The sequence below is a fragment of the Ruditapes philippinarum genome, unplaced genomic scaffold (genome assembly GCF_026571515.1).
Source record: "Ruditapes philippinarum isolate M1 unplaced genomic scaffold, ASM2657151v2 ctg3815_1_1_1_1, whole genome shotgun sequence".
NCBI classification, from domain to species: Eukaryota; Metazoa; Mollusca; class Bivalvia; order Venerida; family Veneridae; genus Ruditapes; species Ruditapes philippinarum.
Genome location: NW_026867207.1, coordinates 132999 through 151332, shown reverse-complemented (window position 1 = coordinate 151332; position 18334 = coordinate 132999). Strand labels below are relative to the sequence as shown.

The 18334-nt window shown below is 32.6% G+C and overlaps 1 protein-coding gene across 1 annotated transcript in view; it reads right to left on the bottom strand.

Annotated features, from left to right (window-relative positions):
* Positions 1-9317, bottom strand: part of LOC132735301 (serine/threonine-protein kinase PLK1-like) — a 43755-nt gene extending 34438 nt beyond the window's left edge. The window contains exon 1 of the mRNA XM_060722241.1: positions 8583-9317. Coding sequence (XP_060578224.1) covers positions 8583-8795 — 213 coding nt within the window. The 5' untranslated portion in view covers positions 8796-9317. The remainder of the gene's footprint in view (positions 1-8582) is intronic.
* Between the last annotated feature and the right edge of the window lie 9017 nt (positions 9318-18334).

Sequence of the window (18334 nt, the reverse complement as noted above, 5' to 3'; positions counted from 1 at the left end):
GACCTTTCACACTAAATGAGTCAGGTTTTGGTAATTCGTCCCACTGCCCTGATTTTGAATGCCAAATACATTAAATGTTTCCTCTCTTGACAAAAATATTAGAGATTAAAAAGGAGCTTTGGCGTTCATTGAGAAAAAAAAGCATGCTGATTGCAAAACTATAAATCTCCGGGTCTTTTGAACTGAAGGGCTCTGCGGAAATAATTTGTATTGAAACTACCATATGTCAACAGGATATGTGAACACTTAAAAGTCAGCTTAGTGTGCAATGTTGTCCAATACGAACAAAGGTTGAACAACCCTTAAAGGGCGAAATGGTTTAAGCTTTAAGCAGTATATACTTGAAGTATTCGACATTTCGAAAAACCCTACGGGTATTACCTAATAAGAATCTAAGACTTTTTAGAAAATAAAAAAGGTTGCAAATTCGTTGTCAGACTATTTATTACTGTGCAAAAACATTATATATCACTAAAATACGAGTGAAAACAAGTCTAAAATTTCATGTGAAGTCGTACTTTATCGCCAATATCAAAAAGAATGTCAAGAAATGCATAATTCTTTAAATGGCGACAGTTTGTCGACCAATGTGAAGAAGAATAAATGAAATATTTGCAATAAAAACAATGGAATAAACTTGTGTAATTAATTATATGCTCAAATTGACAATGCAAACAGTGTATGAAAGATTGAGAGATACTGCCAATAACTTGTATAAACTTTGACATCGATCTTACATATATGGCCATCCAGGCGTCGAGTGACCTGTGGCCATCTCTCAGGACACCAGTGGTCAGTAACTTAAAAGCGACCGATAACGATCAAACTAAATGACTCTGTCCTCGTAAAACCAAAGTCCAGGTCTCCATTTATGATAACATCCCATAGGCTATTTTGATATTTATCAACGTTAAGTGAAGTTACGTAACGTAACGTCAATGATCGGTATTAAAGTAATAAATTAAAATTAACAAGGTGTGAATGAAAAGTTTTACGCGAGGGGGTAATTTTGATGTTTTATGGTTCTATGTGACTAGACGTCGTAAGTCATGTTTCTTGCAGGGGATCTATTATTCAATAATATGATATAAGAGGGGGGGAAAGATTTCAGAGATTACATATGATTTCCTATAGCTTAACTTGTCTGTCAACAACTACATGGCAACGATGTTAAGATAAATGAAGATAACGTTAAAGAATTAAAGGTGTCAGACGCAATTTAAAGAGCAGACATTTTCAACAAAGGGGTGTCGATTTATTTTTTTCGTTAAGAACGACAAATTTCCCCTGATCAGACCCTAGAGAACGTTCTGTCTGCTATTTCTTTGTATCTGGTTGTTTTTGAAAGAACGTGAAACTTTTTTCCAAAGGAAGACAAAGAAATGTCCCGTTAAATCGACAGCATAATTAAAAGACGAACTTTAATTATAGTAAAACTGTACGGCTTCGAAAGTGGAGAAGAAAATTAATGTTTTCAAGTTTACAGAAACAAAAGAAAACTTGGTTAACAGATCAAACGGTCACAGGCTGTCAAACAAAGAAAAAAATTGGAAAGAAAATACATGAAAAGACGGATTTAAGGTCCTTATTTACAGTAGTAGTTTCTTGATAGTTATCAGAGCCTTTTATAATACTTCTTGGGTGACTTTAAACTGTGAGTGGCAATTAAAACGGCATTGTTTTGCACAAGTTTAAGTCCAGTTTCTGTCTGAGCTCGGTTAAAGTTATTGTGTCTTTAAAACAATTAGGTATGTCACAATATCGCACATATCAAATATCTAAGACTTCTGGTGCCTCGGTCGGAAATGAGTCCTTAAATGAATGTCTCTGAACAATAAAGTGCATTCATACTTTAAAGAACAACTATTGCTACACAAAGTACAATGTCATGTATATCTCAACATTTGGTAACAATTCATTGACATGTTGTTGTTTTTTTCATACTGCTATTTAACGGAAGATAATTTTTTTTGATAAAATATCTAAGTTAGATGAATATTAAGTTTTTGGTTGAACTAAATGGTTAACTTGATCAACATTAACTTCGACTGTGGCTTCTTTAACTTGACTGTACTTTTAAGTGTATTTTATGCTTTTTAAATATGTGAAAAGTGGCAATTTCCTGAACACTCAACATGACGACTTTAACGACGAAAAAATAAATAAAAGAGAACCATTGGGAACGCTTCATTACGCACGAGTGCACGTGCTAAGAGAATCTTATATAAGATAGGGAGTTTGTCCGATGAAACTTTTACCATTTTCGAGTTTTGCGGTTTGCTCTAAATCAAAATTCATTTCACTATCTTGGATATGTACTTGATGAAACTTATACCTTTCAATAAGGTTTTGTGCTGATTTTAATTCCATTTGGAAAGAGATTTATTCGTTTTAAGTCAATTCCATTGAAACTTGCTGTAGAACGAAACCGCAAAATATAATCGTCTTTGTTTACTATATATTTAAGTTTTCTATTCGAATGTCAAATGGTGTTTAGATGCGTCATAGGAGGGACTTGGCCCTGATCCGAGTGGTTTTGTTTGACTTTGTCCTATCTAATAATTATATCAACTGTATAGTAACAAAGTTAGGGCAATAAAGACCCGAACAGACCATGATTATTCATCAATGCGGAATACGTTCACAAGTTTACATAGAGGTCTTTTTTTGATGAAGCAATTTATTTTAATGGGAAACAAAACAAAAGAATAGTACATCTGCATTGTGTTTTCTTCTTCCAATTACTTAAAAAGAATTGATATCAAATGCAATAAGTCAATAATCATATTGAAAATTTGCTTGTTAACGTATATGGCTGAACTTCCCGGGAATAACACGATGACAACGATTTTTGTTTCAATGTTCGTTTAAGTTTATATGCCCCAGAGACAATCCGAAGATACAAATATTAAAGCGAAAAGGACTTCATAGTGCTTATTGTATTAGCGGAAATTGATATTGACTTTTTGTTAGTTTTATGTAATGGGAAGCCAATTTAAGTTCTTGACCTTTTTTGTCTTTTCTGACTCATGTAATCTAATCATGAGTGGGCACTTTTGACATCTTTAACAAAAAAATGACCAAAGTTTGATCTCGTTGGCAGTTTTGTCATTCCGCTTTATAACTTTATAATGGGCTTAAATGTTTAATCGGATTTCGCCTTTTCTTTTCTTTATTTTTCAATTTATTAAATTACAAAAGAATTATGATATTATTAGATTAATAAATACCGTTTTGAAGTCTTACACGTATTTAAATTGTCGCCGAAATGCGATGTATTTATTCATACAGTATGCTACTCTGAACTCGGTGCTTTAAAGTGGAAGGGGTCAATTAGTCATTTTTTATATTGATTAATATCAATGATTAGTAAAATTGCAACAGAATTAACTGCCTAATCATAATATCAATAAGATTAATATTTCTACGTCAAATTTACATTTAATAGACCTGTAAAACCCCACGCTATGAATTTCAAATTTTCTCCTGAAAACTCTAAATAATTTGTTTTATTTAATCGCGAAGGAAAGAAAAAAATCGTTGACCCTTTGCCTTCTGTTTCAACACATTTTTCAAATCAGGTTAAAGAATTTGACATTCTTAAGGTGATATGTTATCAAGGAAAAGCGGTTTCTGACGTTTGATTCTTCATCTTCTGGCATAACTTCTGCGACCTTATCATGGTTTTCTGTGAAACGAATCTGATTCAATTATTGATCAAAACCGAGGATCTTCTTCCCGAGGCAATATGAATTTATACCTTTTTTCAAAGTAATTTGTTTGAATCCTTTGGGTTTACTATGATACAAGAAAATAAATTTCTGCTATTGGATTTAGTATTTATTTCGCTTGAAAAGTCGTCTGCATTTAGGAGCATAAAGTCGTCTGCATGCAAGCGTTTGGTATATTCATTCCATCTCAATTTCAGACGATATATCAGGGAATTTGCATTTAAATGTTTCCTTATCGACTAGCGCAACCTGGCCAAATACACTTCAATTAAAGTGACAGCAGTTTTATCGAACTGTCTGGGAGTGCTGCGTGATCGATAAGCAAAAAATATATACCCCCCTCTCTCTCCACCATCACTCCCTCTCTCATGTCCAAGTTAACAACACATTTCGAAAAACGCTGAGTCAGCCGCGTCTATTTTACCATGGCATCGAACTTGTCACCAAATTAAGAAAATAATTGTCCTTGGCCAATCAATAAATACAACAGATGCACCACTAAAATTAATTATTTCCGTCGGTAAGATCAAAGGATATATCGATTCCTGGATTTACGTATTTTTTCTTGTCAGTTCGCTCGTATATTATCGAGGCATAAGCTTGAAACTGTACAGTGTATGTCAATCTAAGATCGTTAAAGTCTTGTGGGAGATCGTGTCACAGATTAGCCCTTACTGAGTGAGTTGATCTCAACGAATGGAGAAAACTCAATGAAATATGTTTTCTGGTAAGTATGTAGGTAAATATTTTCTTACAAATGAAAGATAATTCATCATACGGAATGACATGATTTATAGATACTGAGTTATTAAATATATAGGGGGGGATTCAATTATATCTATGGAAAGTATGGTTTGTTACTTTTTTTCCACAATTTCTCCGGTCGTGAATGACAACTACAGGGGTTCATACCAAACACTCAATTTTTGTCATTAGTGAAATGTTTTCATCATGTTTCTTCAATGGTAGCATATTTTCGACCATCTGTTTATTCTTACAAGTACCGGGAACAAAGTTTCGTTCTGCTGTCTCGCTGCACAACATAAAAACTGCACGATTTTCACAAGATGCACAATGGTAATTAGGCGTTTAGGGACTTGAAGTTTTTATACATGATAATTGCCATTCGAAAAGAAGATATTTGAAATCCAGGAGAACATAGAACAAAGAATCTGAGCGAAACACGGTTCGGTGTTGGGGGGGGAGGGGTATATCATAAGTTTTTTATGTATAAGACATAATGAATATCTCTTCCTTCTCGATAACATGTAAATTAACTTTAGAACATGACTTACATTGTAACCGTCATGTATAGGAAAGATGGTGTATATCAATGAACCATTATTGCGATGTTAATTTGCATATGATTATCAGTACATGTATGTCCAACTGAACTAGGCTGGCAGATATCTTTGATAACTTTCATTTGTTATTACAAAATATTGACACTATATTATCTGTGTAACATTGTTATTTTCTTTATCTGGCATTATCTAATCACTTATTCAATTTATTGTGTATGCAGACGACAAATTTTTATTGTGCAAGATACACAAACCACATGATGACACTGTAAATACTCTAAAAAGGAGTTCTATACATGTAATCCGAGTGTAGAAGACATACAAGGAAATATGAAAGTTTCGGGGTAAAATATGAAAAAAATCGTCCGTGAAAGTTACCGCTATCGAGAGATTAGTCGGGACTTGTACAAAAAGATACATGTACAGAAAACAGTCCATAAATAATCTTATCGTCTCAAACTTTAAAAGGTCAGTGTGTAGATAAGTGATTTATCGTCTGATAGGAGGATATCATCTGTATTTTATAGGTTAGTTTCAAAATAAATTAGGTGACTAGGATCAATTTAAAAGTTCGCCATTGTGTTCAATACATCCATCGACATACAAGATAATGGGGAAAAAATCAAAACAAGAATGTTTTACATAGCAAAATGTCCCCTGCTTCGAGCGTCAATCATCTGTCTTAATTGAAATGACAGTTCACGAAAAACGATTCCGCTCTTTAAAACAAAAGAGAAAAAAGAGAATGTAATGTAAACACTTAATGTCAGATTGTCTAGAAACCATGTAAAGCGTTACTATTTATAGCATTGCACGTGCATTTTGATATCTTTGGCACCACTGAGTCTTCACAGCACGGCTCGCTAGAAGGACACGATGCATTTGAGAATTGGCTAATTAAGTCTTTGATTACAGTTTCTTCGGCGGATCATGTGACATGATGGTGGGGTTATTAGGACTACATTGGCCGATCCGAGGCGTAAATCGACCGTAATTCAGCAGACGAAACGTGTGCATTTCTGCGTGCAATGTTTGTGTCATGAAACCAAATGCATGCATGTTTTACACATGACGATTTTATTTTGTTAAACAAACAGAACAAAGTCGAAAATTTCATTCGAGTTAAAAAGTTTATCATGAATATTGTGTGTACTTTTATAAACCCTCTTACTTTTAAGCCCACTTAAACCAAATTTAACGCATCGGTGTGATTCTCAAACATAAATGTCGTCTCAAGTGAAGAAAAAAATTGTTCAAACATTGTAATATAGTTGGTAATGTATAGTCCTATTATGCAGTGACAGATGTGTAGTGTATTTGTTCGATTTGTGTTGATATGTTAGACCTATCGATCATCGACTGATCGAAGTCCAATTAATAATTGATCATAGATACGTCTGTGTGTAGTGTGTAATAAAATACATTTGTGAATATGATACTGCATTAAATACATGTGTATATAGAATGGAAACTACGTCAATTAATGCACGTCAATGAATGAATGACGTGTCAGTAATGTGACACAGTTACTAGTATAAGAAATTAACGTTTCTAAAAAATGTGAAGAAGTCTGCTTAACTGTTCCTCTGTCACTGATGCTCCTGCTGACATTTAAAAGGGGAGAGGGGTTTGTACTATGATTACACAATGTTACTTGCAAAGTCGGTAAGTCCTTGCCACTTCTCTAACAATACAACAAAAACACGCCTTCAGCATGTAAATTTTGTCTATCATTTTACCTATGAAAGCTATTGAATGTCAAAGGAAGAGATATCTCTGAAAATTAAACACTTCGTGTGTAACATTGGGTCATATCTCAACTTTGTATATATAACACGACATAACAGATACGTATTTAGGCCCCACAGCTATTTGTCTACCACTGATTTTCAAAACTTGATAAAGGACCTTACTTCTTTTGACGTATATCCCTAAAAAGTCAACTTGAAATACTTGTAGAAAATTAACGAAGAATTTAAGAAACAGAAAAAGACCTTTTACAAACTAATCATGTGAAACGCGTGTCTTTAAGATAATGTCATTTAAAAGTCCTCATTTACGCGAGAAAATCGTGCTATTTATAGAGGAAATGAAGTTAAAATGGGTTTACACAAAACTGGTAGTTAAATGTCTATCAAATACGAAAGGTTTAATTGTGTTCGTCTTAAATTCAAAACCAAAATTGTATACAAAAACCATAAATCCTACAGATACATTAGGTATTGTCGATATTTCTCAATGCAAGTTAACAAAAGATCTTATTATAAATGAATCAGTGAGGGAAAATAACCAATTAGTGGTTTTTCTCTATTCTAGACTAAAGTATACTTGAATATAAAGCAATTTTCCACAATGCCATTTGAAATATGTAATTAATCAGAAGTAAAAAAAAAAGAATAAAAAAAAGAGTATTTCCCTTTCATTTTTTTCTTTCTTTCGTTTTCAACATAATACTTTGATCGATGTTTTTCGTATTATAAATCTTTAATCTCCCCATAATCGTTTGATTCAAAAGGTAAATACAAAAAATAGCTACAAAAAATCAAATCGATTTCTGACTGAGACAAAAATAATATACATGTATACATGTATCTAAGTCTTAAACTTGAATTTTCAGGACTTAAAACTTTTTTTTCATGTTATCAAGAAGGAAATGAAATATGTCGTGCAGATAGACTGTATGTGCGCTAAGTCTTTATTTACAATACCCATTACATGATTTTTTTGGCAATTATGCCAATCCAGTTAAAACAAAGGGACACGTTTTTTGTAAACCTTGAGTTTGTCAAAAGATTTCATATTAATCATAAAAGAAAAGAAATACTCCCAGTCACGTTACTTTGCCATGTAATCAGTAATTTACTTATGCTTAAATGTATTTGTATATATTATGAAAGCTGTATATGACTTTTTTGAGAGATAATTTGCACACAAAAATAGGTTTTTATTCATATTACAAATTAATCTAGCCGACAATAAAAAAAAACAGATTCCAGCCATTTAAAAAACAGACCTACATAGTAAGATAGAGGCTAAAAGTCAAATCCCAAAAGTTCTCTTCTGAAGTTTATAGTAACTGTAGTAACACTTTTAAGTAATTTACACACAAAGGCTGTCAATAACAATTATATGGCACGTGCTGCTCGTGGCAGTGACCAATTCTGCCTCTTTTTCTTGACAACTCTACAACCCCTTAGGACAAATATTCCCACTAATCTAGTTTTGCAGACCATAACATATAATCAAACAAGATTATTATCGGACTATAATAAACGACCATAGAACGATATAAAGTTGCGACATGAGGTCCTTATTTTTTTCTCATCAATATAAAACACCACATTTCTGCTTCAGAAAATGTAATCATTTTGTAATGTCAAGCAGACAACATCTGTGAAATCAAATGTATTCACATCTTTAAAAAAAAAAATACCACTGTGTTATTGGCGGAATACAGTTCATGGCCAAATATTTTATGGAAAGCTTTAAATAATATTTGTATATGAAATATTTTGAAAATAAAATTTAAAAAAAATCTAAACTGTACCTTTCCTAGAAGTTTTCCCCTGAGATAAGTAGTGTCTGTGTTTGAGTCATATATAATACAGTTTGGATCGAAATTTGAAATGTTCACCCCCTTAGAGTCTCGTCTCTTCATTGGGGCCACATTTGGTAGCCTGCCCTCCTTCATGTTTGCCAAATGAGGGTACTTGAACGCAGGACCCTGTGCCACCTTGGCTGGTAGTACATCAACTGACATCACCGCTTATAAGTCACAAGTCTGAACACTTTAAAATGAATTTTACACATATATTACACAGTTCTGTAGATAAAAAAAATACAATTTCACAATGTCAATTTTACATTGAAAAATAATTCACAACATTTAAATTCACCACAAAAGAATTTTTGTATTCCACTTTATATCGCAGTTTTGTTATAAAACGTTAAAACATATCATTATGATTCCAAACATTTCGTCTATTAAAATTTTGTCTACCGTCTTTTTCCCACGGCGGTTAAGAACTAACTGTCCAGTTCTGAAGTGCTCTGAACGAATTATAACGGAATTTGTCTAGCCCCGTTCACAGTTTATAATTCTCCAATTAATCCGTATCCGTTAATCTTCCTAAAATATTTCTTTTAAATATAAAATAAACACCTCTTCAAAAGAAAGAATCATTCGCTATTAAACACTGAATGTCACACCTGTAAAATTGTACAGGTATTAACAATGTACATGTATACACCTTGACAGTCAGCTGTTAACTGAAAGTAGATCGAGGTTTTCGTGATGTCATAATCTTTCACGGGAATTCCCTGTGCATTCGTCCGTGGATCGTTTCGACCCAGTGAAACTAAATAGTATTTTATACACAAAGAAAAATGTGTTTAAGATTGCGCGTATTTATTTTAATTCTGTGATAACGTGGTAATAGTGATTTCATATTTCACACGATACTATTCCAGAAACAGCTGCATAAACAATTTAAATTGCTATTAAAGAACATGTCAGATTTTAAGTTTTGTGAATTAGAAACACATGTACCTACGCGAGAAGTTAATGAGTTGTAACCACCGACACAGAAAGTTTTAGTAATTAATAAAAAAGTTACAAAATGTCTAGGGAATTCTACCGACGACCAATTTGTCACGCACGTGTAACTCTAAGCGTCAAGCACACACCACTGGGAGTAAGAAATAAATCGGATAATTCTCCGAGCCCCAGAGATCAGCCCGCATGGAACATTAATTGAATCTGTCAGAAGTTCATGCAGGACATTGGCCCGAGACCTCGAATATCTATAATATCTGAAAGAGAACCTAATTAAGTCAAATTAGCGTTAATTACAACCTTTATTAACTGGAGAAAAAAACCCTCCTAAAGAAAAGAAACAATGGAAATTGCCTACAAGAAAATAAATACCCATGTTTAAAGCTACAGTCTCACTTACATCCCGGCAGAGCCCCGGTAGATGTCCGGGGTGATCCGGGAACGACCGGGAACAACCGGGGTACATCCGTAACTCTGCCGGCAACGTCCTGGATGATCCGGGATGATCCGGGAACATCCGGCATTCGACCCCGGATGGAATAAAATATTTAATATCACCGGGGTGGTCCGGGATGATCCGGGAAGGTATAGCTTTGCCGGCTTCATCCTTAGCTCTGCCGGGAACGACCGGGGTTATACCGGGAAAGCACCGTAGCTCTGCCGGCACAAACCGGGGATGATCCGGGGTATGCTATAGCCGGTAGAGCTACGGTAGAGCTACGGTAGAGTCCCGGTATATGCCGGCAGAGCCCCGGTAACTACAGGCAGAGCCCCGGAGGATTAAGGTAGAGCTACGGTTGATCCCGGTAGAGCCCCGGTAGAGCCCCGGCAAAGCCCGGATCATGTCAAACGAATAAGGACAATTTGCGATGGTTGAACTTGTTTGTATTAAAAGCCTTCCCATTTCCCTTCTATCCAGTATGGCATTAGGATTTTTCAGAAAATCATCATGAATTACTATTCTGGAACAATAGATATTGTATTAAATAAAAATTATGTATCAAACTGATCATTTTCGGGCGTTTTCAATCCACCGGGGTTCTACCGGGGCTCTACCTGGATCGTCCTGGGCTCTGCCGGGGCTCTGCCTGGATCGACCGGGGCTCTGCCTGGGTCAACCGGGGCTCTTCCGGCGTCATCCGGGAACGACCGGGGAAGCACCGGCATGAACCGTAGCTTCACCTGGGCTCTGCCTGGATGATCCGGAGCGCATCCTGGGTGGTTAGTAGGGAACTACCGTAGTGCTGCCGGGGTAAGTGTGACCGCGACAATAATTTCATCCCGGATCGTCCCGGATCATCCCGGTAACTTACCGGGATGGTCCTGGGCTCTGCCGGGAGTAAGTGAGACCGAGGCTTAAACAAAAACTGTCTTTTTCTTTATTTTAATACTAAGATCGTCAATCATATATATGTAAGCATAAAATGATGTCTCAGATCGCATAGGCTTTGTAACAAACAGACTGTATACATTATTTTGAATAAAAAAGGTCAGAAAGACATAATTTGCACGTGCATGTAATCTTATTGCATTGTATAGCAACCTGGTGCACCATGACATTCTGAAAGTTAAAAATGGCCCAAAGTGTTGGAATCCAAATACTTAATATATTAATAGGGAGATCTTTCTCCCTGTCATTGCTATTATGCATTTGCAATTATAATAATTGCTGTCAGCGGTAATTAATCGATATTGGCAAATTGCATGCACATATATATATATATTAATCAAGTTGGCAATTGTGCAACAGGAGAAATAACGAAAAATGTCGATATTCAGCTAATATCTATAAGCGAACGACAGCGGTCACTAATTAAACAATACACACAAACCTTTGCCCGGCTATGTATATATAAGATATAAGTCACACGTGTTTTATTAATATATTATACAAGGTAATCAATAGGTGATGATATGTAGTTGTTTAAAGGTGATGACACAACGCTTAGTGTCATTTTAACATTCAGTTCATTATTTTATCAAAGTTGACATTTACTTCCATACGTTTGACACATTTCCTTATCAATTTAATGCAAATGTGTTTAATTAATTCGTACATTTAACAACTTTTACGACCAATTATGCAACAACCTGTATATTTTATAATGATTGAAAATAAGGGTCAGGAATTTAACACATACTTACGATGTAAATAGTCATTTTTATACACTATGACACCGTTTATTCTAAAAGGGGAACAGTAAATTTTGTCTCGAGAAAAAAAATCAGCAAATTTAATTACTTTAATTATCTAACACATTTATATTACCTATAAAGCAGTTCATAATGCCAGACATATAACGATATTAAGTTTTCATAATTAGACATGAAAATGTGATTTTTGGCTTATAATTTGGTTGGTTTGTATTTAGATATCATTATAAAGTTGAAATGTTTATGTTGATATCTCAGAGGTTTTTCCTTATATTGCTATACGATCCCTTTTTCCTGTTTTAAAGAGACTCCACGACATGACATATTTTGGATGCTAGCATTAAGAGGTTCAAATCCCGCCAAGACAAAGTGGTATGTGAAATAAAGAAGTCATTAGACATTGTTAACAAAACTGTCTGCCTGATATAATACTTGTATATTTTCTTTATTGTCTCGATGATATCAAACATTTCTTTATTGTCTTGCTGATATCATACATTTCTTTATTGTCATGATGACATCATACCTTTCTTTATTGTCTGGCTGATGACATATATTGTTTATTGTCTAGCTGATATCATATATTTCTTTATTGTCTTGCTAATATTATACATTCCTTTATTGTCTGGCTGATACATACATTTCTTTATTGTCTTGCTAATATTATATATTCCTTTATTGTCTGGCTGATATCATATATTCCTTTATTGTCTGGCTGATATCATATATTTCTTTAATGTCTGGCTGATATCATATATTTCTTTATTGTCTGGCTGATATCATATATTTCTTTATTGTCTTGCTAATATTATATATTCCTTGATTGTCTTGCTAATATCATATATTTCTTTATTGTCTGGGTGATATCATACATTTCGTATTGTCTTGCTGATATCATATATTTCTTTATTGTCTTGATGATATCATACATTTCTCTATTGTCTGGCTAATATCATATATTTCTTTATTGTCTGGCTAATATCATATATTTCTTTATTGTCTTGCTGATATCATATATTTCTTTTTGTCTAGCTAATATCATATAGTTCTTTATTGTCTGGCTGATATTATACATTTCTTTATTGTCTGGCTGATATCATGATTATTTATTGTCTTGCTGATATAATATGTTCCTTTATTGTCATGCTTATATCATATATTTCTTTATTGTCTTGCTGATATCATACATTTCTTTTTGTCTAGCTAATATCATATATTTCTTTATTGTTTGGCTGATATCATATATTTCTTTATTGTCTGGCTGATATTATATATTTCTTTATTGTCTGGCTAATATTATACATTTCTTTATTGTCTAGCTGATATCATATAGTTCTTTATTGTATGGCTGATATCATATATTTCTTTATTGTCTGGCTGATATTATACATTTCTTTATTGTCTGGCTGATATCATGATTATTTATTGTCTTGCTGATATAATATGTTCCTTTATTGTCATGCTTATATCATATATTTCTTTATTGTCTTGCTGATATCATATATTTTTCTTTATTGTCTGGCTGATATCATATAATTCTTTATTGTCTTGCTGATATCATATATTTCTTTATTGTCTGGCTGATATCATACATTTCTTTATTGTCTTGCTAATATAATATATTCCTTTATTGTCTGGCTGATATCATATATTTCTTTATTGTCTGGCTGATATCATATATTTCTCTATTGTCTGGCTGATATCATGATTATTTATTGTCTTGCTGATATCATATGTTCCTTTATTGTCATGCTGATATCATATATTTCTTTATTGTCTTGCTGATATCATATATTTCTTTTTGTCTAGCTAATATCATATATTTCTTTATTGTCTGGCTGATATTATACATTTCTTCATTGTCTTGCTGATATCATATATTTCTTTATTGTCTGGCTGATATCATATAGTTCTTTATTATCTTGCTGATATCATACATTTCTCTATTGGCTTGCTGACATATTCTGGAGATATAAATATCATTTTCTGATCCCTAATTTGGTTTATATACTAGTTGCTTATTTATTGCAGTTGTAACATATTAGTAAATTCATTATCAACCACAAAACATTTTGAATATATTTTTTTTAATAATATAGTAATATTACTAAGCATGGACATGCATTTAAATTAGCAAACAGAAAGTTGCTTTGTAATTGTTGACAGATTTTTGTTAGTTTTTGTTCAGTTAATTCAATAAATAAACTACGCCCTCTGAAGATTGTCAGTTGTTTTTTTTAGAAGAAGTGCATGGATATACAGCAGTTGCCAAGGCCCAGGGGTGACCCTTGTTAATTCTCATGCCTATCATACAGCACTGGGGAATGGGACCTCGATTTTAAAGGTCTTTAATACAGAAGGCCATAATTCTAGCTTTGTAACTGGTTGAGTTGGGTATTTGACATAGTTTAAATACTTGACCACTGGACCACTGAACAGCCGACACCACTACCAATTTGTTACCAAAAAACAAACAAAAAACAACAACAGTTTGTTACCACTGGACCACTGAACATCTTGTGTCAGACTAAAATGGAATTGTATGATAAGTATGCATTTATATAAATGTTTGACATCACAGTGCCATATGATGCATACTACAAACAAAGTAAAGTTTTCTAAAATACTTCAACTGGGTTGTTATCTGACATTATCCCATATCCGGCAAATGCAGCTGTTTTTGTAGAACAAACTTATCTTAAAGTAATCTAAATACAGGAGGTAGATTAGGCCAACTTTATCTTTCCTGTGATAGTCTCTGTGAAAACTTGTTTAAGTACAGAAAGCCTACTGGGGCATATCAGTTCAACCTTTTTTTATGATGTTCTCAGAAAAAAATCAAAACATTTCCTCACATGTGTGTATCAAGCTAATCTGGCAGTAAGTAAAGTGCCTAAAATGATGTTATCAATACAAAACCTGGCTTAGTTTTGCCAGAAACACTGTGCCACCAGTTTGCTGCCTGGATACATGAAGCAAGATTGGGTAAATTTAAATGAATAGATCATTCATTTCTAGGTGTACTTCATGTATCATTGTCTGGAAAAGAATTCCAGGAATCTTTTTAGTATGAAAAATGAGGTTTTAAATAAATCTAAAAAAAAAATAATCAAGATTTCAGGGGATGGTAAATTTTTCATTCCAAATGACTGAGTATTATAAGTCATACTAATTTAGAAAATAAACTTATACTCATATAAGCTATAATTATAATTTTGTTAAAAAATGATCATACATAAATTATTTGTCTTTTTAATTTTGTACATTGGATTGATTCTTGTCAATAATTAAATGTGTTATCAAACTTTTAATTTAATCTTTTTATCTATTTTTGTAATTATTTTAGGTGGGGTTGGGGGATGAGGGTGTGGGGTAGGGAAAAGGGAGAGGTTAAGGTATTGTACAAGTATAGAAACTTACAGTAGTACATGTATAAGGTTGTTGGCTAGACTGCATGTACTGTACAACCGGGTTGAGCACCTGACTGGTGGCATGAATATATACTACTCCGGTACAATGATTATAAGGTATTTGCAAGGTGGTTGCTTAATAGTAAAGACTAATAGTCTTACTTACTTGAAAATAATAAAAAAATAAAAACTGTTATTTATATCAGTGTTATAAATTTATAGGTAGGGAACATTTTATTACATTTTTATTTACATGTCAATAGTTTTGTGTTTAAAAGTTCAAATTGTGGTTGTTTTATCATTGGTAATTGTCAATACAGGGAAGTATTTTAAGGTATACTTTGTATTTCAGACAGTTATGTGTGCATATGGTATTGTCTTTTTTTCTATAGCTATAATATAGTATAGACAGTCTCGGAGTCTTATTACTTTGAATATATCAAATTATTCCAGTCTATATTAATAATGTCTAGTATTTATATAAAAAGAAATCATATCACAATAACTGCCTTCTTTTGTATAACATCTCACTCTCTATTTCTGGAATTGCTAACATCTGTTTTATTAGGCGGGGTAGGGTCTTTCTATATCTGCTATAACTTCTTTACAAACAACTGTATTTCACATGACAAGCCGTATACACTCAAAACATCTGTTTTACAAGTTTTTCTGTATAAAATAACTCCATCAGTCTTCAAACAACCGGTTTATTATGAAAGAAAATCCATGTTCCCATAACATCACATGACCTCACTCGAAAGAGTCATTTCAAAAACGAGCAGTAACGGAAGTAATGGTGAAACATTAGATTTGTACGAAAAGAATTCGAAGTCTATATTGTCTTTATGTTTGTAAATCAATTAATTTTGCTCGAATAGATGAGAACATATCAAATAGCAGATATAGGTTTTTATTTAGTGAAACCTGAATCTAAATCAAAAGAAAGTGCGTAATCAGCAAGAAAAAAAGATTTGTTCATGAAAATAAAATGATATGCCAATTATGATCCGAATTAACCTCTACCTCCTGGATTATTTAAATGGACCTGTCCTAGTTTGAAACTGAACCCTGTCCCTTGTAAATTTGAGGCATTTTTATATCAAAATAATAAAATTTCAGGGCCTCAGGTCACACTAGACAGGGCAAGCCTGTGGTTCTAAACTGGAAGTTACATTAAATTAAAGTACTCAAGAAATAAATAACATAATAGTATGCCCAAATGAGCAAAATCAAAAGACGAAAAAAAAAAAAAAAACACCCAAAAATTATAATTTTACTTTATTGTAAACTACCAAGATTATGGGCTGAGATATTGTTCGTGACTTTTATAAAACTCTGCATGGTGCCAAATTTTTAAGATTTTAAGAAAATCACTGTTTATTGGCATTTAATCATTTGAATTTGCATCAAAAATGGGAAACACTTAGAACTCTTTAATTTCAAATCCTATACATTTTTTATCATTTTTACTTTGAAATAGTTTTTTGACAGACAGCAAAAAAAAAGATAATTATTTAATACTTCCTTATCATAACCTTAATTGAAATGTACTACAAAAGTGAAAATCTTGTAATTTAGATAATAAAAATTATATTGCTAGACATATTCATCTATCATAAGTAATTGGCATTCATTACGTATATTTATTTTTAAACCCCCAAAATCACAAAAAGAATGTGACTTCACTTTAAATTACTAAATATAAACACTACATCATTATTACCTTTGTACCTTTGTGAAAGGCGAGACGTTAAGTAGCCAGTGGGCAAAATACACAATACCAAAAATAGAAATGAAATAGTATTTTCATCGCTGATGAAATTTCATGTAAATTTTGTATCTTTTCTCCTCCTTAAACATTAGAAATTCCATCAAGGTTTTTAATTAATGGGATTCTACATTATTGTACCTGGAAAACAAAATACTGATGTAACATCTCTAATCTAGTACAGTTTTTATCTTTTCTCCTTTAAAACAATTGACATTTTTATCTCTTTCAGGTTTTATTTTAACCTAAAATAGACCAAGTCATATGTTTTCCTATTTTTCACATCTTATTTCCCCTTTTATTTACATTGTAAATATTTACTGAGTGGGTTATGTAATACTATTACATAACTGGGCTTTTCATAAACAATGTTTTTTTTATTCATAAACTTACAACACTTAAAAAATAACAATGCAGTCTTGAAGTTATTGTGATAATCTGGGTAAACAAACAATCTTTTGACAATAATAAATCTGCTTAAGTCATTTGTTTTCTGACAATAAATAATCCTTATGTCACTTATTTTAAAATAACTTGCAAGACAAAGCTCTATAAGGTTCTAAAACTTTGTCTGAGCTTTTTCTCTAATCTAAGGATTTTCATTGGTCAGTGTACATTCTGTGCTGCTTTCTGACCAATCATATACCTGAGATCTGAGTTTGAGATAAAAAAAAATTCTTTATAACCCTTCAACTCAGGTCAGTCTGTACATCTGTGCACATTTGGAACACCTCACCCATTACCTAGTTCCAAGTTTGACAAAAATTAGAACAAAATTGTAATTGTTTCTATGTTGTTTGCAGTTAAATTAATAGATTTCTGTAACTAACAATAAATAGCAGATCTAGTTCATTACAAATTCAGCAGGATCCAAGTTTAATATTCTGTATCATGAAATATAACCATTTTAAAAATTAAGCAAAGGAGATTATTACAGTTCTTTTTTCACTCACTTTATATTATATAACTCTTTTCTAAGAATTTAGAACAGTTCATTAAAAGGGATAATGTCATTATCAAACTACAAACGCACCCCACCCCACTGGCAAAAAAAAAAGTTACCAACATAGGCTTCAACTTTTGACCAAATTACTAAGACCTGTACAAGAAGGTGTTTTATAATCAATGCTTGCTCTTAAATGAAAAATTCTCATTAAAAAAAAACACAACAAACTTAAAGTTAGTAATTAGCCACTCATAAAGAAAACAATTAAAAAGTAACCTAATTAAAGATATGATAAAATAAACACCATGACAGTTGATTATTGTTATCTTTTATGATGTTTTATATAAAAATTATCTAGAAAGTTTTTATCAATCTTTTAACCTTTGTACTTTTTTATCTCCTTTACCTGCATAAAATTGTTATAACATAATCTAATCATTCGCTTAGCTCAATTTTATCACCATGG